The sequence below is a fragment of the Canis lupus genome, chromosome 35 (genome assembly GCF_003254725.2).
Source record: "Canis lupus dingo isolate Sandy chromosome 35, ASM325472v2, whole genome shotgun sequence".
NCBI lineage: Eukaryota > Metazoa > Chordata > Mammalia > Carnivora > Canidae > Canis > Canis lupus.
The window spans coordinates 20,643,308-20,666,767 of NC_064277.1; the positions used below are offsets into that span (position 1 = coordinate 20,643,308).

General features: G+C 40.8%; 1 protein-coding gene across 8 annotated transcripts in view; it reads left to right on the forward strand.

Moving 5' to 3' along the window:
* The window catches only part of LOC118349920 (uncharacterized), a 586,341-nt gene that overhangs the window by 381,178 nt on the left and 181,703 nt on the right, over positions 1-23,460 (forward strand). For 3 of the 8 annotated variants that reach the window (XR_007408493.1, XR_007408491.1, XR_007408492.1), the window contains exon 1: positions 21,566-21,704. The exons of 4 other annotated variants lie outside the window; for them this stretch is intronic. Coding sequence is in view for 1 of the 4 variants with exons in the window: in XM_049106057.1 (XP_048962014.1) it covers positions 3-161 (159 nt within the window). In the remaining 3 variants the exon portion in view is untranslated. Of the gene's footprint in view, positions 1-2; positions 9,354-21,565; positions 21,705-23,460 lie in introns of those variants that run through there. One more of the 8 variants, XM_049106057.1, reaches the window with a different exon arrangement.

Consider the following 23,460-nt stretch of genomic DNA (forward strand, 5'->3'; position numbering starts at 1 on the left):
AGATGCCAGGGTGTTGGAAGCCTGTCATCTTATCTGAGCACCTGCCATGCCCAGCACAGTGCTTCAAGACCGACTTTCCGACAGACCGCCAGCTCTCAACTTCAACTGGGCATGAAGGTATAAAAAGACACTATGTTTGGTTCAATTGCTGGATTAAGTAAACACATCATTCTCAGTTGAATTCCTTTTTGGGAGAGATTCCAATTTTTGTGATTTGAAATAGGTATTATCTCTGAATTTCGCAGCATGATGCATTCTGCACAAATGTTCATCATATGTAATATATATTGTAATGCATGTTATAATGCCTGTTATACAGTAGGCAAGACACTTGGATCTATTTTGTGAAACAAAATGAAGCACATATAAGCACAAAATATATTTTCTTTGATATGCCTTTTTTTTAAAAGATTTTATTTATTCACGAGATACACACAAAGAAGCAGAGACATAGGCAGAAGGAGAAGACAGCTCCCTGCTGGGAGGTTGATGCAGGACTCATCCCAGGACCCCAGGATAATGACCTGAGCCAAAAGGAGACACTCAACCATTGAACCACTAAGGCATCTCCTCTGATATGCCTTTTCTTTAATTTTTAAAAGATTTTATTTATTTATTCATGAGAGACACACAGAGGAGGCAGAGACATAGGCAGAGGGAGAAGCAGGCTCGCTGCTGGGAGCTTGATGTGGGACTCGGTCCCGGGACCCCAGGATCATGCCCTGAGCCAAAGGCAGAGGTTCCACCACTGAGCCACCCAGGCATCCCTGATGTGCCTTTTAAAAAAGTAAATTTTGAGTAGAGTGAGCAGCTTTGCCTTAGCTGATGTGTAACTTCATTAAGTTTGCAATGGGAATTTGGAATTTTGAAACTTTATAGCAATTTTGCATACTGTACGGGCCAAGACCTCCTCCTTTCCCCTTTCCTGGGTTCTAGCCTCCTTGGCAATCCTCAGATCAAAGTGATTGACATCACTCTGTGTCTTGAATTTTACAGTGCCATGCTTTAATAAAAATGATGGATTTTTTTGGCCCTCTTTTCTGAGATTTGTTAGGTAATTTAATATGATATGTCCTGGGGAAATATATTTTTAATCCTATTACTATCTCAGTAACATTTTTTGCTAATGAGAAAACTGGATCACATGGAGGCTAAATGACTATCCGTGATTTCTTTTTCTGTCCCAGAGTGTTGCAAGTCATTAAAAGTCATAAAAATTTATTCTAAAAAAATTGTACTGCTTCATAATCTATATTAATCTATTAATCCTTTATCTTCAGTCTACCTGGTAAATAGTTTCTAGATACCCTGAAACTGGCAAAGTCCTAGTATTTTGTTATTCTCTGACCTACGAAGCTCTGATTTCTGTTTTATTTTGTTCTCTGTATCTACATAGGAAAAATAAATAATAGAGATTTTTAACCAGATTTTTATGAAAATTCTAAAAACGAAAGATGAAAATATGAATAAAAAGTTAATTTTCTGATCTTTTCCAGTTAGAGTCTCATTCTAAAGGTTTTTAAAATAGTAAGGGAGCAGTGGGATCCCCGTGTGGCTCAGCACTTTAGCGCCCGCCTTCAGCCCAGGGCGTGATCCTGGAGTCCCAGGATCGAGTCCCACATCAGGCTCCCTGCATGGAGCCTGCTTCTCCCTCTGCCTATGTCTCTGCCTATGTCTGTCTATCTGTCTGTCTGTCTCTCTCGAATAAATAGAGAAAATCTTAAAAAAAAATAGGAAGGGAGCTATTTCTTTGGTTGTGGTAGGTAGATTAATTGCGTGGTGTGCATTCTGGGTTTTTGTTACCTTTCCTGAATACTTAAGACTTTCTTTCCCTTCCAGATAGTTTAATATTTGGGTTCAAACAGAATTTAAATCTCAGCCACTCTCTCTTTCTGGCATCTTTGCTCATACTTCTTTTCATCCTGCAATGAGTCCAGTTATAAAACATCCAAATCCAAAATTCTGTCTTTGTACTTTGTCACCAACTGCTCAGACTTGTCATGAGTCTATTCTTTACTGTCTGAAACTGATTCATGTTGGTTTGGCTACCTCATATGTATTTTCTTTTGTAGAAGAATGGAACCCAGCTTTATGAATGCTCTAAGGCCAGAAGCTAGATTTTTCTTTTTTTTCCTGGAAGGATTTTTGAAGGCTTGAACCACTGTTTCATGGAGTATGTTTGAGCATAGGGATGTCTCAAGATGTCTGACCATGTCCATAAAAGTTCTGCATCTCCTAGGTTATTAAGTATCACATGTTAATAATTTCAAGTATGTTTTATCATAAATCCTCTCTGTTCCAAAGGCTTACTGGCACATATGACAAGTTGTGAGCATCAACTGATGAGAATACTTCTTTTAACATTGCTTTATTACAAGACAGATTGATCCAGGCACTCTTGCTACTCTCTTAGATAATCAGGCATATGCTCTGGTTGCAGACTACCACTCTTTCTATTTAACTCAGACTCTTGTTTCTGGCATTTGGGAATATCTGAGGTTTCTGCTCACAGATACCTCATCACCTTCAATATCTTACCTTTCCTGCCTTCTTGATGCTGTTAATGAGATTATAGGAAGAGTCAGCCACCTGTTAGCTGCATTCCAGGACAGACCCGACCTGATATACATAAACACACACACACACACACACACACCTGTATCAGTTATCCATTTTTCCCTCTGTCAAGTTCTGGTGTAATATGACAGTCCTAGCAGATTGAAGCTCGTTGCTCTAAGGTAATATCTGTGCAAGAGTATTTTCTTTTCGATCTTGATTCCTATAAATACAAAGGTGCTACTGCCTAGTCTCACATTAATTCTTTGACGATATTTAAATAATGTATTTAATACATGGCATGATGAGAAAGTATACCCTAACAACTCAGATACAAGATTGTTAAGAGTTAAATTGAATAAGTCTCTGCAAAATAGATATGATTTATTATGAGTAAGTGCTGACTGAAAATTTTCTATAAATACAGGACTCAAGAGATTAAAAAGCACATAGATTCTAATCAAGAATCAAGGTGGTCCCTGGGAAAAATCTAAGAGGCAGGACTGGAAAACAGTTATAATTTGCTAATCAGAAACAATCAGCGTATTGCATCCTGTTTTAAGAAAGGCTGTATAAATATAACCAGGTTATATTTATGTGACTAAGAAAGTAGAGAAAAGTCTCAAAGGTAAATTTATTGATGCCCATTAAAGCATAGTCTGGTGGAAAGGAATTCCCAAATAAAAGTCTTGAACATTACCAGAAAAACTATTGCTAATTTGAGCATCTATTATGTGCCAGGTACGTGTTTAAAACTTTACACTGTCCTCCTGAATCTTCAAAATTACTTTTGAACTACTCTTACATTTTGAAGTATCTACATTTTACAGTTCAGGAAAATAAAACTTAGGTAGATTCAGCAATTCACTCTAATAATTTGGTTATTACCAAGCAATTCATTTAGAGAGCTGGGATTTGAACCCAGATACAAGGGTTCCAAAGCTCACTGAGTCACCAACTGTGCCATATAACTTTGTTGTCACAAAACTATTTCCCACCAATAAAAGAAATTCTTTGTTTTAAGATTTTTTTAATTTGAGTTGAGGGTGAGAAGCAGGCTCCATGCTGTGCAGGGAGCCCAATACAGGGCTCAATCCCAGGATCCCACGATCATGACCTAAGCCAAAGGCACATGCTTAACAGACTGAGCCACCCAGGCACCCCTAAAAGAAACTTCTTAAGAGCTTCTAAGAAATCATATAACACCTGCAGTCATGTAGCCATCAAGACGATCAAGTTGTAGAAGAGTTTCTCATTCCCCCAAATCGTTCCTGCTGCTTCAAGAATAATTTCTATGCCCACCCAAGCCTCTGGAAGCTTCTGGTCTATTTTATGGTCCTACTCACACTTTTTCTTTCTTTCTTTTTAAAAATTAATTAATTTAAATTAATTAAATTTCAATTATTATATAGTGTATTATTAGTTTCAGAGGTAGAGTTTAGTGATTCATCAGTTGCATGTAACACCCAGTGTTTATTACATCGCATGCCCTCCTTAATGTCCATCACCCATTTACCCCACGCCCCCTACCCCTTCCCCTCCAGCAACCCTTAGTTTGGTTCCTATAATTGAGAGTCTCTTATGGTTTGTCTCCTCTGATTTTGTCTTGTTTTATTTTTCCATCCCATAGGGGACTATGGTCCTGTTTTGTTTCTTAAATTCCACATATGAGTGAGATCGTACGATAATTTTCTTTCTCTTACTGACTTATTCTTAATCTGCTTAACATAATGCCCTCTAGTTCCATCCACATCATTGCAAATGGCAAGGCTTCATTTTTTTTGATGGCTGAGTAGTATTCCATTGTGTATATGTACACCACATCTTTATCCATTTATCTGTTGATGGGCATCTGCACTATTTCCATAGTTTGGCTATTGTGGACATAGTTGCTATAAACATTGGGGTGCAGATGCTCCTTTGGATCACTACATTTGTATCTTTGGGGTAAACACCTAGTAAATTGCTGGGGTATAGGGAAGGCTCTGTTTTCAACTTTCTGAGGAACTTCCATACTGTTTTCCAGAAAGGCTTCACCAACTTGCATTCCCTCTTCTCCATATCCTCGCCAAAATCTATTATCTCCTGACTTGTTAATTTTGGCCATTCTGACTGGTGTAAGGTGGTATCTCATTGTGGTTTTGATTTGTATTTCCCTGATGCTCAGTGACGTGGAGCATTTTTTCATGTGTCAGTCATTTGTAGGTCATCTTTGGAGAAATGTCTGTACATTTCTTCTGCCCATTTCTTAATCAGATTATTTGTTTCCACTCACATTTTTATGTGGGGTTCGCCAACATGTAGGTATACCTTGTCTAGGATGAAAATAGGCATCGGTCAGATTGACAACATCTGGTTGATTGGACACTTGTGCATCCCATTGTAAATTGATTGACATTCTGTTTAGAATTTGGTTTTCTACATTGTGGCTTAGAATAGAATTCACTGACATGCTAAATACACACACATGTATGTGTTTGAAAATACTTCTTTAATAAGATAAAATGGCACATGTATACCTTTCTGTATTTGTGGGAGAGTTGTATATGAGTCTGGATTTAAAAATATAACTAAAGATCCCTGGCTGTTTCAGTCAATGAAGCATGTGACTTTTGATTTTGGGAGTTCACACCCCATGTTAGGGTATAGAGATTACTTAAAACTCACAAACACAAACAGACATTGCCCCATCCCTCAAAACCTAGGGCTTTAAAAAAAAATAAACAGGTAGTAAAAATAGAAGGTCAGGATGCCTGGAACACTTCAGCATCTTCTTTCTATATGATGAAAAAAAATTTATGATTTTCTTTGAGTATAGTTGGTAAACAGGGTTACACTAGTTTCAAGTTTATAATTTAGTCATTTGACAACTTTATATGTTTGGCTATGTTCATCACAAGAATAGCTACCATCTGTCCTGTTACATCACTCTTAGGTATTGTTAACTGCATTCCTTACGCTCTGCTTTTTATTTCCATGACTTACTCATTCCATAACGGAAGACCTATACCCCCCACCCCCTTCACTCACCTTGCCCAACTCTCTGGAGTTGGCCAGAGAATACAAGCCATCAGTTTGTTCTCTATATTTATAGTTCTGATTCTGCTTTTTGTTTGTTTATTAATTTGTTTCTAGGTCCCACTTATGAGTAGAATCATAACTGACAACTCAAATTTATGTTGGTGAAAATACTGTAATGGCACCTGGAAGCAGAATGACATTGAAACGAAAATCCCCAGTCCTGTGCCTCAGAGGGCTGTTTGTTTCAATAAAGTGTTTTGAACACACTTCATTCCTTTAACAATGGTTTATTGACAACCTATACCAGGCTAGAAACTGGGTGAAGAGATGCAGTATTGGGCACAGGGTAGAATGTTCTCAAAAGAGCAGCATATGTGGAGTATCTGAAGCCAGAAAAATGTGATGTGTTGAGTAAGGAAAGGAAGTAGTGAGAGCCTGAGGAAGATGAGAGCAAAGTAGCAGAGCCTGGATCTGTTACTAGATTCTATGACATTCTGTGAAGAGTATAGTATCCTTTCACTGTCTCACTCTACTTGAATGTACGTGAATGGATGTGTTTTGCATCTGACCCATCCTGAGTACAGAGGAAGCTCACACTGTCCATGTACCCCTTTTCTCACATGTATAGTCAACTATTCCCTCTCAGTTGAATCCTTCCCATTGACTTCAAAGCTTACTGTTGGTCTAGTTTTACATACCAACAACCCACCCTTTCTTGAGTCTGTATCCTCCTACAGGTCTGCCTTCTTTTCTTCTTCTTTATGGCCAGAGTTAGCAGAAAACATAGCTCTGTCTTCATGTCCTTGCCTCCCCCTGCCTCTTTCATGTAGTTCTGCCTTCATCCTTCTGACAAAATAGCTTTTCCTAAGTTTACAGTGACTTTTTCTTGTCAATCCCATGGTGGGCTTCTTAACTCTTTTTTTTTTTTTTTTAAGATTTATTTATTTTAGAGAGAAGGTGAAAGTGTGGGGGAGGGTCAGTAGGAGAATGAAAGGGAGAATCCTCAGCAGACTCCCCCCCCCGAGTACAGAGTCCGATGCAGGGGCTCAATCTCGATCTTGAGATCATGACCTGAGCTGAAATTAAGAGTTGGCTGCTTATCTGACTGTGTCACCTGGGTGCCTCTGAGTCGACTTTTAAGAGCATGGTAAGAAGTCCTCATTTTGTACAGTAACTCCTCTTAGCTTCTAGGGCAGTCCATGTCCACTATTCTTCATATTAACATTTTCAGCTTCCTCTGCCATTAATCAGTTTTAAAATAATTTTACCCTCAAAATCTCTCTCCTTTTCTACTCCATACTGCCTCCAAAATGCATTGCATCCCCTTCTTGGCTTATTATGAGAGGTTGCTTAGCATGACAGGGGGCAGGAGTATCTGGGGTTATTTCCCAATCGTGTGACTTAGGCAAATGGCTTTAACTGTCTTAACAGTTTCATGACATGTTAAATAATGATCATTATAATATCTGCCGCATGTAGTTGTGGTAAAGATCAGATTAATTCATTTATATAAAGTGCTTAATAGTAGATGCCCCTCGAATTCATAGCTTTAATTATAATATTTGAATAAAACCTAAGTTTATGTACTCTAGATACTTATGTATTTATTTATTTATAAATATCTCTACTTTCAGCTCTAAAGATGCATCAGACTCAATGTATCCAAAATCATCTACTGTTTCCTGCCTTGATGAGTAGGTCAACCATCTTTTGTTTACAAGCCAGAAAATTAGATTCCATCTCCCATGACCTCTCTTTTATTTGTCCAATTTATCACCAATCTCTTTCAGTCTGACCAACCAAATTTCTGTTAAAAGCTTCTCTTTTTTCAGTATTTCCACTGCTACCATCCCAGATAGAGATACCACCATCTGTCATCTTGAGTACTATAAAAAGAGGTCTCCATGATTTTACTCCATCTACTCATTACCTCCAGTAAATTCTCCACCCTGTTGGAAGAATTATAACTTAAGAAGGCTGCCCCAATGATCTCCTTTTTGCTTCAATCCTTTCCATAGCTTCCTGTTTCTCTTGGGATGTTCTTTACATGGTCTATCAGTCCCAACCCGTGAGATCTCCTGAGTCTCTCTCCCATCCTTTCTGTTCCTTGTGCTCCATTCACAGCCATCCATTTACAGCTCCTTACATATACTTGGCTCACCCCCCACCAGAGACTTTTGCCCATGTACTTTCCCATGCCAGAAAGCTCTTCCCACTCTTGCCCCATTTTGTAATAAATTTTTCAGCTCAAACAACACTTCTTCAGGAAAGCCTTCTCTGACCTTCTATTCTACTTCAGGTAACTATGTAATGAGCTTTCATAAATTAATATTATTTTATTTCAGAGTATGTGCCCCAATTTTTATTATAGTTTAAAGTTGGAGTGTTCCTAAGACCACCTTTAGGCCCAAGGATTTGTCCTAAACACTAAAGACTCACAAGGCTCAAGAAAGCTGGTATACTCATGGTTATGGTTTATTACAGTGAACGGACACAGGTTAAAATCCACAAAGGAAAAAGATGTAGAGGTGGAATCCATGAGAGACTAGGTGGAAGCTTCCAGTTGTCCTCTCCCAGTTGGAGACATGTACAATTCCTTATTCTGTCAGCAACTTATTGTTCTTTCAATAACATAAGGCATGTGTTGCCAGCTGGTGAAACTCACTTGACTTTGGTGTGCAGTTTTTACTGGGGGTCAATTATACAGGCAGGCGGTACCTTATCTTCTCAGTCTGCAGCTCCCCTAGAGGTCAGATTCATTCAGTGTGTTCCAACACTTCAAGCTTTACAAAAATAGGTGCTCATTCACTATAAACCCTGTGGTTAATATAAGCTATCTGGTATTGCCCATGGCCTCAGGTGTACAGCGACACAACTGGTAAGTTACTCCAAGGAGTCAGAGGTCATGTTTCAGTTGTCAGGCCAAGGACCACTCCTAACAATTTGGGAAATGTACAGGGTTTGAGAGCCAAGGCCTGCCGCATTACACTTTCGGGTACATTTCCATAGTGCTATTATTGTTTCCCAGCAGAAGATATGAGACCAAAATTGATAACTGTTTTTACCCAGCATTGGGCACTACTTTTTAATGGTTCTTGACCAATAGCAGGCGCTCTGTAACTGTTTGTTGAATGAATGAAATCTATTTATTGTCTTGATTTCCTTCCCTTCTATACTTGTTCTATGCATTTCTGCTCCACTGCTTTTGCATATTTTTTATTATGGAGTTTCACCATGCATTTTAGGCCCGAAGTTACTTAGTGGTAATGAATGATAGGTAGTAAGTATCTAAAATATTTATTATACTTTTCTAACTCCCATTACATTTTTAAACCTTCTTGTATACTTTACACAATTTTTAAAAAGCCAATGTTTTTCACATTTATAAATATATGGTGAAATAAATACAGTCAATATATTGAGTTGTGTGATACTTATATCACTAAAGTTATTTCTAAGTGTAGACTCAGCATTTGTCTGACAAATTTCAATAACCAAGCCATGGTTAACTTTGAAGACACTGACTATGTAATGAATTTTATTTCGGCTATATCAGAAATAAAGTGAGAATGTCCCCTGGGACAAAAAGTGTGTATCCTTTTTTCTCTGTAAACAGAATAGTGGAAATGTCTTCCTGCAAATCCTCAGCATCTTATTCTTGATGGTGTTTATGACCTCCAAATAGTTGACTCTACCTACACTCTTTCCCTGGCCAGGAGACAAAAAGTGGCAGCCTGTTTTTGCAAATGAACTTGAATAAATCTCTTTCTAAAATTTTTTGTTTGTGGTAGTGTTGGTTTATCACTCAAGGTATAAAATAAGTATCCATGAATCTATATTAATATGAAAAATGATTGAATAAATAAGTAAGTGGGAGAGAAGAGAGAATTATCCCCTGCAGAAGAAATCCAAATAATGTATGTTGATATTCTACTCAGAAAAAGCTGGGGAGTAACTCCTCACTCCTTGGTTTGAGCTGTGCATAATGACTTCCTTCCTTTGGAAAAGCACAGTATGGAAAGTGGGTGAGGTTGTGGAGGTGAGTAACTCGATGATAGAGAAATGTGCCAAACACTACCATGGCCAGATGTTGAAGGTGCATAGCCACAGTTCAGGGTATGTTGATGGTATGTAGCCTTTTTTTTTTTTTTAATTAAGATTTTATTTATTTATTTGTTTTTATTCATGAGCTACACAGAGAGCAGAGACATAGGCAGAGAATAGAAACAGGCTCCCTCTAGGGAGCCTGATGGGACACTGGATCCCAGGATCCTGGGATCATGCCCTGAGCCAAAGGCAGATGCTCAACCATTGAGCCATCCAGGTACTCCGATGGTATGTAATCTTAATGTAATGTGGTGAGGATGGCAATGACACTTCACCTCTGTGGTTTTCCTCTTCAAAACCCATAACCCCAAATAGACCATAAGGAAAGGGCCAGATCAACCAAAATGTAAGGGCTATTGTAATACCTGAGCAATACTCAAGATCATAAAAAAGGAGGCAAGTCTGAGAAGCACATAACCCACAGGCACCTAAGGACACATGACAAATATAATGAGGTGTCCTATTTGGGATACTAGAACAGAAAAAGAATATTATGCGAAAACGATGGAAATTAATTAATGATAGGGAAGCTTGGGACTAATATGGGATTCTGTTCTCGCTTTTCCATTTTTAATATATCCAAAACTATTCTAAAATTTTTAAAAATTTTAAATTTTGATCCATGTTAAAGTCTTTCATTTTAATCTCAGTGCCATCTTAATGAAATTTGCTTATTATCAGTTTTATTTGTGTTTGGTCAAGAATTACCTCCAGTTGATTGGAGTTCAGATTTTTTTTTTTTAAGGTGATTGTCATAGGTTGATTTTTCTACAGCAGACACAGAAACCGTTCTGTTATTGTTTAAGTTTGGGCAAAAGAATTCTGTCCTTTGTGATTATGAATTTCTTATAATTGTTAAAATTTAAAGGTTCTAAGATCTTATGAGTCATAGAGTATGTCCAGTTTAGAAGTTAACAGGACAAAACATTAAATTAACTAAATAAATTGGCATAAGAAAAAACACAACATTTTTGAGAGCATGAGTCCAGACAATGTGTCTGTAAGATAGGCTTTACAAACTTAGTTTGATTAATTTTTGTTTTTCTGAGGATATGATTCTTTTCTGTAATTATTGTTCTGTTTTTCCTGACAGGCCATCTAGTGCCGGCCGCCGTAAGCTCCCTGTGAATTGAGTTATTCTCAATAATACTCTGTATTATGAAGGCATTATTTGAGTGGCTGTCCACTGTGATCTCATTATTTGGAGCTTTACATAAAACAGGTGGTTCTTCCATCCCATGAACATTTCTTATTATCTAGAATTCACCATCTTGTCTGTGGCCCGTCGTACCTCCTCCATCACAGATGTGGCTCTATCCTACAGTTTGCCCCTGCTTATTGGCTTCCCATGAACATCTTGGTCATTTCTGATAATCCAGAGTCTCTTGTTTTCAGACTTGATCAGAGCTCATACTATATGGTGATGTGTTTATTTACACTGATTAATTCCCAAAGGGCTTTGCAGCAGCTAATTTTGTTTGGCTCTGAAATGACCCAGGCACCTCTAATTCCAACTCTGTTTGACAAACACAAGGCTGAAGCTCATGACCAAAGAGCAGGTGGCCATGCTCTGTTGATCCTCTGAACCCAGTGCTCTCAAAGGTGCCATTCCACCTGACCCAGATACTCTGGGTGTGACCTCTTTGCTCAGACCTCCTTTTTTTTTTCATTTAGATGATGCTTTGAACATGGCCTATCAAGGTATGACTAATCTGGGGTACAGGCTTTAGAGTCATATAAAGTGAGGTATGAATCTTAATTGGTGTTAACTATTTCATTGTAAGGCAGTTGCTTAATCTTTGGGGAGGTTCAGTTTCCTCATCTGTAAAATGAGAAAAATAACAGACTAGCAGAGCTGTCATAAAAATCAGATTGAAATTTTTCTGGAGCTCCTCTAGAATACCTGATTCTATCATGGATGCTTAATATATGCTCACCGTCCTCAGTCTGATGATTTGATTGGGTTTCAGTCCCTCACCTCCCTAGCCCCTTCTAGCTGGCTCTCCACTGCTGCCAGCCATGTCTCAGCCTTACTGATTTACACCTTCACATGTGTTTCTAGTCACTGTGTGGTAGGAGCAGACTTGTCAACTTTTGTGCCCTGCTCTAATCCTTTTCAAAACTCTATAGAATGTCATTTAGGTAATTCCCACTAGTGTAAACATGTCATTAGAAGTGTTCTAGGGCAGCCTGGGTGGCTCAGTGGTTTAACACCGCCTTCAGTCCAGGTCGTGATCCTGGGGATCCGGGATCGAGTCCCATGTCAGGCTTCCTGCGTGGAGCCTGCTTCTACCTCTGCCCGTGTCTCTGCCTCTCTCTCTTTCTCTCTCATAAATAAATAAATAAAATTATTAAAAAAAAGAAGTGTTCTATTTTCTTCGTTGCATTTTGATGTATGTTGTTTTCATAATAAAACAAAAAGCCAGGCAGACCCAAGAACAGGATCTGCCCTGGATTCGTACTTGGCTGTGTCTGGGGTCAGGTAGGAGAGGGGAGAGACAAGGAGGACATACAGGCAGAATAATGGGGTCTGGACCCCAAGTGCCTGAATTTGTAGCCTGCCCTTCCCTACCGCTCACATGTATTAGCTGTGTAGCCTTGGTCAAGTTACTTACCCTCTCTGTTACTGCTGGTTCCTCCCCTGTAAAATGGAGGTAGGGCATGTCTAACTCATAAGTTTCCTGGTGAGGATTAAATGTGGAGTTCTCACAGCATTATTAAGTAATAATTAAGTGTTCAATATTATTATTCCTTTCCCAGTTTCACAACATTTATTGCATCAGGTAAATCTTACTGATAAATGGGTTTTTTTTCAGCTTTGGTAACTTCAAACTACTAAGATTGTCTTCATCTTTTTTGTATATGCATATAAATAAATATGTTCTCTCACTGTAGTCATACCAAGAAGTGCTACATGTGTGTCAATACTTCAACATTAAAAAATTATTTTATAATTGAAAAAAAATCAAATTGTCTTTGTATTCTGCTAAAATTATTCTTTTGGATATCCTCATTAATAGCAAATCTTTGTTTTTTAGGGTATCAAAAATGAGAGCCAACTCCATTAAATTTAACCAAATGATCTATATTGACAATCTTTATATAATTTCAGATACTGGTGTAATTATGTAACTTTATAATTTTAATAAAATAATACACATAATACCTACATATAAAACGTGTGCATATTTGAGAGGGAGAGTGTCGAGAACCACTGTTCAATGTAAACTGAATCATTTTCATGAAAAAGTCAAACATTGAGCCACAGTTCACTTAAAAAAAAAAATCACACAGAATGCCGCTCATGTCCCAGAATATTTTTCAAAAGCATAATTGAATTTTTTTCCTAAGGGGCCGAATTCTACATTAACCATGCATTCAAGCAAGTAGAGGAACAAATAAACATCTCTTGTCTTTCCGATTCTGGCGCTCTTTTCTTCCCTTGCATAGTTTTACATTCCTGCAGACACCATAGCACTATGGCACTGACCTCAGAGGAGCTGTGGCAAAGAGCATCACATTCAGGGAGCTGTGCTCCAGTGAGCTGCTCAGTCTCATTGAAGGTCTTGGGCATATGCCTGCTTCCCCTATTGCTTGTGAAAGCTTCACTGCTTCTGCATCCAGTGAGATATCTATATGCATTTGGCATCCTAAACATAGCCATTTTATTATCTTAAAGCTTCCTTCAAAAGTCTGCCTCACTGCCTGCATGGAGATGTGGTCATCTGTGCTAATATCATCTTAGAGTCTCCATTGGTGACAATAAGCTAATGTTTACAACTTTTGTTCATAACCAGATACCAGGAGGCACTTAATTATGTAACAGTTTGCTACCTAGAGATATTTTGCAACCACATATCAGAAAGCATCAGTCCCTGTCCTCGGTGTGACCTGTGTTGGAGCTATACCTCTACCGCATAGCTGCTGCTTCTCCTTCAGACTCCCGGCTGTGCTTCATGGCCCTTGCTATGTAAGCCCAGTGTGTTGAGAACTCTGTGCCGACTCCCTAGCAATGATCTGGGGCTGACGCCAGAGCAGTCAAAGAGCTTGCAAGAGAAAGGCTAGGCCCTTACTGAGCTCCAATTTTGAGAAAAGCCCATTTTTCTCATTTTTAGTTTCAATCCTTTGATCTTAGAGAAAAATTGCATAGTCTAATAACCTACTTAGTGAAAAGATCAACTGTTGTGCTCCATGAGGTTAATAGTAGGAAGTTTTCACATGTCTTCGAACCTCATGGTGAGATCTCCAGGTGAGCTGGTATCCTCTTGTAACGATTTGCCATCCTTCCCTACCTTCTAAGAATGGGGATCCTGTTTCCATTGTGAAAACTGCTGATCGACATCAAGCAGCTCTGTTGTCACAGCTCTAGTTTAAAAAATGTGAAAGAAACTGAATCTTCTCGACCTAAAGGTTCCCTCTGTATAGTTAATTAAAGACATTTTAAGGAGACATTTGGATTATAGAAAAGTGATGATATCACATTATGACATTTATTTCTTGCCTTACCCCAAGAATCTCAGTAATTGGCTCACCTATTTGAAACCATTTTATTTTTATCAGAGGGTAAAGATTGCCAACCCCTAGTCCGGCTTGCATCATTTACCTAATTGGCATGTCTTTTAAAACAACCATGGACGCAAGGAACTTTATGATCTGCCCATGTGCTGTTTGCTTGCATTGAAACCATTTAATGTAAAAGTCTGTAGGAAAGTTTATCAAAGGGTTAATATTTTATTTTTGCTGTAGTACTCAAGAACAGATTTTAGAAATTTAATTAAAATCCCACATAAACATTAACTTTTCAAATGCTGTGCAGCTCAAGGTACATAATTGTTGAGGTTCTTACTTCGCATCAAGAAACCAGCATTGGAAAACAGCCCCTTACCTACGGGGTCAGATAGCAAATGAATACCCCACAGCAGAATGGGTACTGCGACCTAGAGCTTTTGACTTCCAGGCCAGTATTCTCCCTTCTAGACAGAGCTGTTTTACATAATTGGAGGCATTTCCTTCAAAGCAGTGCTATTGTAATAGAGGAAAAAGAACAGTTATACTCATGGTCTTCTAGAAATGTATGCCTTCCTGGGGGTTGTATCTTCCGATGGAAGAAATCTTTATTTTATTTTTTTTTGAAGATTTTATTTCTTTATTCATGAGAGACAGAGAGGCAAAGACATATGCATAGGGAGAAGCTGGGTCCCCATGGAAAGCCCATTACAGGACTTGATCCCAGGACTCTGGGATCATGACCTGAGCCAAAGGCAGATGCTCAACCGTTGAGCCACTCAGGAGCCCCAAGAGATTTTTATATTTATAAATACATTCCTGTTTCCTTCAAGGATAGTTCACTACTTTGCCTTACCTTTGTATGTTTTGTTCATACCATGGGATCTTCTATGCGGTGACCCAAAACAACATAAAAGGTCAAATAATTGCACAAAGTCCCTATCCAGCAATGGCCATAATGTGATTTAGGTGGAACCTGTGTTCAGGAAGGCATAGGTGAGCCCAGGGAGTCACCAGTGAAATGTATCCACTAAGAAAGCAGAGGCAGGTGAAGCTGTGCGAATCAAGATCTGGCCTCCTGGAATGAGAATGGTGATGGTACCATTTACACGGTATATCTGCACTCTGGGACTTTGTGTTCTGTTCCATGGGACACTTCATTCAAAGAACTATCAGTAAAGTAGAATGAATTCATTGGCTGAGGAGATGTTGAATGGAGTAGAAGTCACACAATAGTGGCAAAAGAAACTGCAAATATTCCTTGGAGAGCAGGAAAACCTACGTGGTCGATTCCCTCTAGTATTTGAAGGACCTTTAGATGGAGAACATTCAAAACTTGAGCTCCCAAGCTTCTCAGTTGACAACCAGGAAACAGAAGGTACAGCAAAGTTTCCCCCAACGTGGAATCAGACGTTTTAGCTCAGGGCTTTTAAATAATCAGGCTATGGCATTCCAAAGATGGGATGGCCTGTCTCCCTTCCAGGACACCGCATTTTCAGCCACTGGAGGCCCTCCCTGGGAGCCCGGATAGTTGCGTAGTGGAGATATTTTAAAGGGCAGCATTCACAGTTCAGATTTGCAGTTGGACCAGATGACCTTTATGGTGCTTTCCAGCACCTGGGGTTTATGATTCTATTTCTCTTCTGCACTGATGCTGGATTCGTGTCACATTGTTTGAACCAAACACTGAGAACAGACAGGATCGCAGTTTGGAATGTTGGTGGTGCTTACATCTATTTTGTGTTTCAATTTCTGGAAGCGGTCTTTGTCTTTGAGGCAGTTTGGTCTCTGACCTTCTGTAACATTTGGAGCCCAGCCACACTGTCTTTGTTTACTGTAAAGAGCATGGAAAAACTGACTTCCTGACAGTGCTCTGTAAAGTCTAAGGTCAAACCACTCACAGGTGAACAAACACAGTCCTTCCACCTTAAAATTGCCACTTGGCCCCCGTGTAAGGGAGCAGGGTAATGATACTGGGTAACAGAAAGAGGGGAAATCAGTTCTCTGCCAGCAGCCAGCAATTAGTCACTTTGTCAGTCTGCTTTGTTGCAGAGCTCATCTTAATTCTGTATCCATTTTGGAGAAGTTAGAAAACATGGCATGCTATTTCCCGCCCTCTAGCAACCTACTAAATAAGCCTGTAGACCCGTCCTCTCTCTCTCTCTCTCTCATCAGCACCATCATTTCCCAGGATGGCAAAGCTAAAGCATAACATTCTTATTCACTTCTGGAACTTATGAGTACCACCATTTGAATATTCATATCATCCAAGCTACGTTGTTTTTCTTTTTTAATCTTTTATTTTTTAATGATAAGACCTCAGAGTAGCCTGGTTGGGCTGATTTCCTCTCAAAAAGGCGTATGTGTTGGATATTCTTGTTTTTTGTTTTGGCTAACCTCTGCTAGTCCTTACTGTCTTCCAAAGCAATAATAGGTCCCCTTTATCAAAAAATGGATAGTGGCTTTCAGAGTAAGGGTATTGTAAACTCTTGAAGAGCCTAGACAGTGTCTCATTCATTTTACACCCTTCTTGTATTTTACACATCATCTTACGTTAGCAGTCCACATAACACATGTGCGTGTCACTGAATAAAACAATGACCTTGTCACATATTCCCCATTTACTTGAAATCACTTATTTGCAAGATCCATCATTTTTTTAATATTTAAAGATTAATTCCTAGAACTGATCTGAAGCAGAAGAAATAAAAACATAAATCCATAAGTCCAACATAAATTCACTTTTTTTTTCTAATTCACCTCTCTTTCCTTTTTTTTTTTCTTCAAGAATAAATTAGGCTTTGGGTGTATTTCTTTTTCTTTTTCTTTTTTTTGTCTCTAGTGTAAGCAGGCTCTTGAAATGTCCTAGTTATATCTAACATTGCTCTTGAACTCCACTTAGAGATGATATACTAGCCTTTTACTAAAATATATCTGGGTATTAAAAGCCCAATTCTTTATTGCTGATGAGAAAGATTATTAGCACTTTTTTTCCCCAGCTATAATATGAGGCAATAACACCCTTTTTTACTTCCAGAGCCAGAGGCAGTATGTCATATTAACCTCCATTAACTGCCTAAGAAATGAGGTGCGTTCATTAATTTAGTATTCTGGTTAGCTAAGATTGTATAAGAAAGCTGATAAACTTCCCTTTGTTTTGTTTTTTCCCTTTGCTATATATATAAAAAAATAAAAGAATGGTAAAACCTCTTAATACATACTTCCTTGCCTTGGTGAGTGCAGCGTCTGGATTAGGGGCTAGACTAGATGAGGTAGGTCTACAGCCAGTGGGTAACAACTGGGGTGGCCAGAGGGGGAGGGAGCAAACACTGCCTCATCTAAGGAGGCTGGAAAAGTATATCTGAGGCATGCGATGGGCGAGTCCATCATCAAAAATCTGGGCCAAAGATGGAAAGAGAAAAGTCCACTTCTCTGTATATAATTTCATGATGGACCTTTCCCCTTGAATGTCCTATGAAACTCTAAGTTCTCTGTAGAATTTTTCCTTATATGAAGCATTGCTTCTCATTTTCCCATTTCTACCTCCATGACTTTCCTTCACTCATTCATCATTTTTTAAAAATACATCAAGCATTGAGCTAGCTATTGGGGAAACAGAGATTAATGACATGACTCCTAAGCACAGGGAACTGCTTGCTTTATTTATCCAGGCTTTAAAAAAGTACAGCTCTGTGACCATCCTTCTCCTCATTCTCCATGAATCCATCTTGATTTTTCCTTTGCTACTGCCAGAGTTCAGGCACCATCCCCTTACGGTGAGACTATTGTGGGAGCCTCTTTTTTATTCTCCTTCTACACAAGGTCCCTCCTCCCCTATTGATCTTAGCTGTGACTACCAGACTCCATATCATGCAATTTGGATGTTCCCTTGGCTGGTTCTCAGCACAGTATGACTTGAACCAAATTGATCTTTGCACATACCCTGAGGCTTAGTTATGTCTTCTCACACTCTTGGCCCCCTTTATCTCCACGGTGTGTCCAGCTCTGAGACAGTCCAGCAAGGTGGTTAAGAAAGTATGTCACGGACCAGAATGTCCACTCACTCGTCATTTAGTCTTGGACAACTTCTTACTCCCTCTTTGGTGTTTCTGTTCTATAGCATTGAAAAGAACAATGCTTCCCTCCTAGGATCATTAAGATTAAGTGGGCTCATGTACATAAATTGTTCATAATAAGTGCTTGCGTTATCCATGTTGTCATTGCTGTTTTGGTTATGACTCAAACCTTACCCCTTCCCCTGGCCAGACATCTCCTAGCTCACTGTAAATCTCAGGATTCCCTGGGGATCTTTCTCGGTTTTTAGGTAGAAGTCATGCTTCCCTTCTCAGTCCTTCTCTGGCACTACTTATCTGATGCTCATTTAGCAGGTAGACCTAACACCTATTTTATTTTATTATTTTTTAACGGTTTTTTATTCATTTATTCATGAGAGACACAGAGAGAGAGAGACAGACAGACACAGAGGCAGAGGGAGAAGCAGTCTCCCGGCAGGGAGCCCGATGTGGGACTCAATCCCAAGACTCCAGAATCACGCCCTGGGCTGAAGGCAGGTGCTAAACCGCTGAGCCACCCAGGGATCCCCAAACCACCCTATTTTATTTTTTTATGAGAAATACAAGTTGAAGAGAGAGCTAGCAGCTTAGGATAGTACATGGCTAGTGCCAATAGAGCACGTGCCATTGGTTCCATAGAGACCTTCACGGAGGGCGGGGACAGTGCCCCAAGTGTCTTTGTTTCCCTCACAGCGTTTTATGCCTTGTTATTAACAACAGGAAGCCCAAATCAGTAATGTTTTTTTTTTTTTTTTCTGATTCAATGGATGGTGTATTCCAATGCTCAGGAATAGATTAATCTGTATAAATAGTGTACAGTCAGGGATGCCGGGGTGGCTCCGCAGTTGAGCATCTGCCTTTGGCTCAGGGTGTGATCCCGGGTCTGGAGATCGAGTCCCACATTGGGCTCCCTGCAAGGAGCCTGCTTCTCCCTCTTTCTGTATCTCTGCCTGCCTCTCTCCCTCTCTCTCTCTCTCTCTCTCTCTCCCTTCATGAATAAATAAATAAAATCTTTAAAAAATAGTTTACAGTCAGATAACAGGGCATCTTTACTGGTACCTATGAATGTGATCAAGTAAGTACTGTCCTCAGTTTTGGGGACAGGGTGGTCCAGACCCTCTAGACAGGGGTTCTGGACATCACAAATGTGATGGTTTAACAGGATTCGTAGGGTAGCAGGCCACCAAATGGTCTGGAATGCAAAGAGGAAGACCAGAAAGAAGATTGCTGAGGGTGATGGCATGAGTGCTGAGCTTAGACTCTGGAAATGGGGAACAGATGGAAATCTTAAATTCAAGGGGTGTTTGTAAGGAAAGAATCCACAGGATTTGGCAGTTCTTAGAAGATGATGGCAAGGAAAGAGTGTAAAAGTGGCTGCTTGCTGTCTTCCTTGGTAACTTAGGAATGTCCAAATCGAAAGGAGGCTGTCTTCAAAGGGAAAAGGATGTGTGTAGTTACTAGACTGAACCGATGACGGGAAGGCCATGCCCATTTGGCTCACCCCTGGATTCTCGGGGTTTAGAACAGTCCCTGGCACCCTCACACAATGGGAGGCTGGTAAGTGCAGCTCGAATGAATGCAGGGCCTCTCTCCCTGATATCTACACCTCGAATAAGCCATGGTCTAGGCCATCTTGCCGCCTGTTTAACAATTCTCTTGTTCTAGTAAGCTGGCATGATCAGTCTTTCTAAAAAGACCTCCTTCTGACATCATGGGCACGATGTCCTAAAAAGGCAACTTAATTCCTAAGTAAGGGAATCAAGACCCTGAGGCCATCTCCTTCCTCTCTGCCTTATTGTAACTATTAAAACATACCTGGCAAAGCTGCACCTCTGCAGAGAGGTGCTCCAGAAAGCAATTGTTTGCTCTCACCCTGCTGAGAAGTGGCAATATCCGTGTGGCTTAAGGGCTCTAGCTGCAGCCATGAACAGCATTAGAAAAATATCACCACCATTTGCCAGCATGAGATGCCAAACTGCAAATAAGAAGCATGTCAATTCAATGAAGCAGAAACATTTCACTTGTTTTTAATGATTACTTGTGGGAGAACTTTATTGTTGTGTGTTTGTGTGCCTTTAAATAAGAAGCTGCAATTTTTGAAAATGATGAACACCACCGTCTCGTTTCCTCTCCCTACAAAGGGACAGGCTTCTCCCACTTGGGTGACTATCGCCCGCGCCACTCGCCGAAGAAAGGGAGCGGTCTTGGCAAGCATCTTATTAAGTCTAAAAATAAATTATTCAGAATGCAGGTTCAGATACAGATTGCAGGGAGAGATAATAGAATTGGTTTTCCAAGCCTGATCATGCTATGAAGACATGGTGTGTGCTTTTCAGGAATCCACTTAAGTGGAATCAGCTTTGACTAATACAAACTAGAAATAATATTGCTGCCATCCAGCTAGTGTGTGAGGTACAGCACCCTCCCAATGTCTTCAAGTATCTGTAGTCTCTTCGGTCTCCGCAAGTGTGCATATGTGAAAGTATATATGTATGCAAAAGCATTTCTTCGGAGATGCATTCTTCCCATTGTTCTTGCAAGCAAATTTCTTCGTGGCAGCGTGAGAGGGGCCGGTCTCACTTGAGATTTGTCTCCCTCCTGCACACCCCCCCGCCTCGGTAAAGTAGTTGACCACATCAGCAGCCGACTGTAGTTGTCATGTGGCTTCTCATGTGATGCTGGGGCTGCAGCACTTTGAGCAAGAGCCTTTGTGACTCGGCACTCATGGACAGTAGCATTCAGGGACAGGAGAGATTTTGGAGGGGGCGGGGCGGCCAATAAACCGAGAAACGTCAGAAATAAAAGTCGCACGAAGTACCCTGATCTATGTATTCCTTTTTATTTTTTATTTTTTGAAATTTGATTTTAACTCTTGCTTTTTTTTTTTTATATGGTTTGTGTCTGTTTTTTTTTTCTACCCCCGCAAGCGCTGAGCTGCGCTGTTTTGTGTTTCTTTTTTTTTTCTTTTTCTTTTTCTTTTTTCTTTTTCTTTTTTTTTTTTTTTTTAAATTCTGAAGCCAGACCGTCTTTCCTCACAGCTCCAGGGCTGCATCGCTGTGGGCACAGCAAGCTTCCCCGGTTACCTGAGCTGCTCCTGCGGCGTCCCCCGCCTGGGCTTGGCCGAAGCGGGAGCGGCGGTCGGCGCCGTGCAGAAGAAGCACCTGCTCTGGAGCTCTGACCGGGGCCCCTCGCAGCTGGAAGAGAGGGTGAAGCTGCAGAAGACCCAGGGTGGGACGGATAGAGAGGACGCCAAGGACCGGGGCCGGGGAGTTAGGAATACATCCTGTGCCCGGCGGTCCTCTGCAGGGCAAGGGCAGCAACAGCCCCTGCCGTAGGCACCCAGCTCGGGCTGCTCCCAGGGATGAGTCTGGGGGGGGAGAGAGAACCAAGCCAAGATGTGGTGGCATTTTACCTGAGTGGAGCTGAAGATGGATGAACCAGGTATCTGCTGTGTCTGCCTGGCGAGGCAGACTTGGAGAGAGGCAGAGTGAGGGGAGCGCATGAAAAGCAAGAGGAGGTGCCGAATGCCGCTTGATTGTCTGCCGCTTGGTCTGCATTCCCATTCTAGGGAGGATGGCATAATTTATAACCCAGTACATGGATGGAGGAACTGTAAATTGTAGTCTGGATGTCCCCGGGGCTGTCAAGGAAGAAACTGATGGGCTAGGTGACTGTACCATGTCCCCAGAGAAAAGAGCAGCCTTGCAGCATGGATTTAAATGCATGTGCGTGCATGTAGAGACATGAAAAGAAAGATTTCTGACCATTTTACACAGGAAGTCTGTCACTTTGCTGGATCGGGCTTGATTGCAGCTTGTATTTTCAGCTTCAGCTCAACACCCATTTCCTGACTAGCTAGAGAGCATGGCCAAAGCAGCTGCATGCAGAATTTTCTTGTTAATGTGAAAGCAAGACCCCTCAGCTTTAACTCCTTGAAGTTCTGAGTGCTCTGTGCTTTGCTAGGACTGATTGTGGAGTTTTGTTTTCTTCTTCTTCTACAAATCCCTGTAAACACAGCTGTATTCAGTATGGTGAAGAATTCTATCCTGTAAATAGAAATCTGATCAATTTAATCAAAATAAATGTATCCCAGATGACTTTGAGACCAGCTGGCTACCACAGGCTTCAGATGCTAAGTGTTCAATAGAGACGAATGCAGTGTTATATTTACGTGTTGCAGAATTCCAGTTTAGCTTTTAACTTAAAATCCTTGTGTAAGGAAGAGAAGTGGTCGTGCCAGCTCTGAGCTAGGAATGGGTGTAGGCACAGGTGCAGGATGCTGTTCCTGAGGCTTGGGGAGGGGGTGGCGTGGTGTTGCATTTGGGAGGGCGGGCGCGTGACCTGCGGCAAAGCGTGGCCAGAGTCAGCACAGGGAAAGCGCGCATCTAACTTACTGTGTAGGGAGGCGGGTGCCCTCGGAACAGCCTCTGCTGAGGTTGGGGGAGGCGCTGGAGGCTGGTTTTGGACTCAGATGAGTGAGCTATGGTGATCCAACCCCAGCTCCGTGGAGTCAGCTCAGACCTGGGGAGGAGGAGCTTCTGACAACTGTTGTCATGGGGAAGCTCTTCTGAGACGCCTGTCTGGCCCTTCCACTGTTTGTTACTATTTCTACAAAGGCAGCTCTGTGTGTTGGATTATGTTTGGCCAGCTGTTGATGCATTCCTGCGGGCGGGGGTGGGTAGGGATCTCATTACTGTACTTCCAAACTGTAGATCTGAGTGCATGGAGCGTGGGGAGGCAATGGAAAGAAAGCAGGCTGGGGGATCTGATCGCTCTTACCGCTTTCTCGAGATAGTCCACGAGTGAATCCAGAACAGCTTACCGTGGAGAGAAGGGGAGAGGGAATAACGGGGCAGAAGGAGGCAGCGGGGAGGAGGAGGGTGTCCAATGAGACTGAGCAAGCACATAAGAGAGAACAGACTTAGAACTTCAAAGCTGCATAGACAAGCAGAATGTCAGCAGCTTGTAATTAGCGGCTCATGGTTGCGTCAGTGACTGGATCTCTCCAAGAATAACTATGTGATGTGTGCCACAAAGTGAAGAAGATAGTCATAACTAAGTTATCAAACCCGGTTCAAACAAGGGCAAATGGATTAAGGAATTGTCTCTGTTTGTAAATCAAATACTGATGGATTCTGCGTTTAAGACTTGGTGAATTCTGCATAATTGAAGGCTGAATTCTCAATTTGTCAGGGGG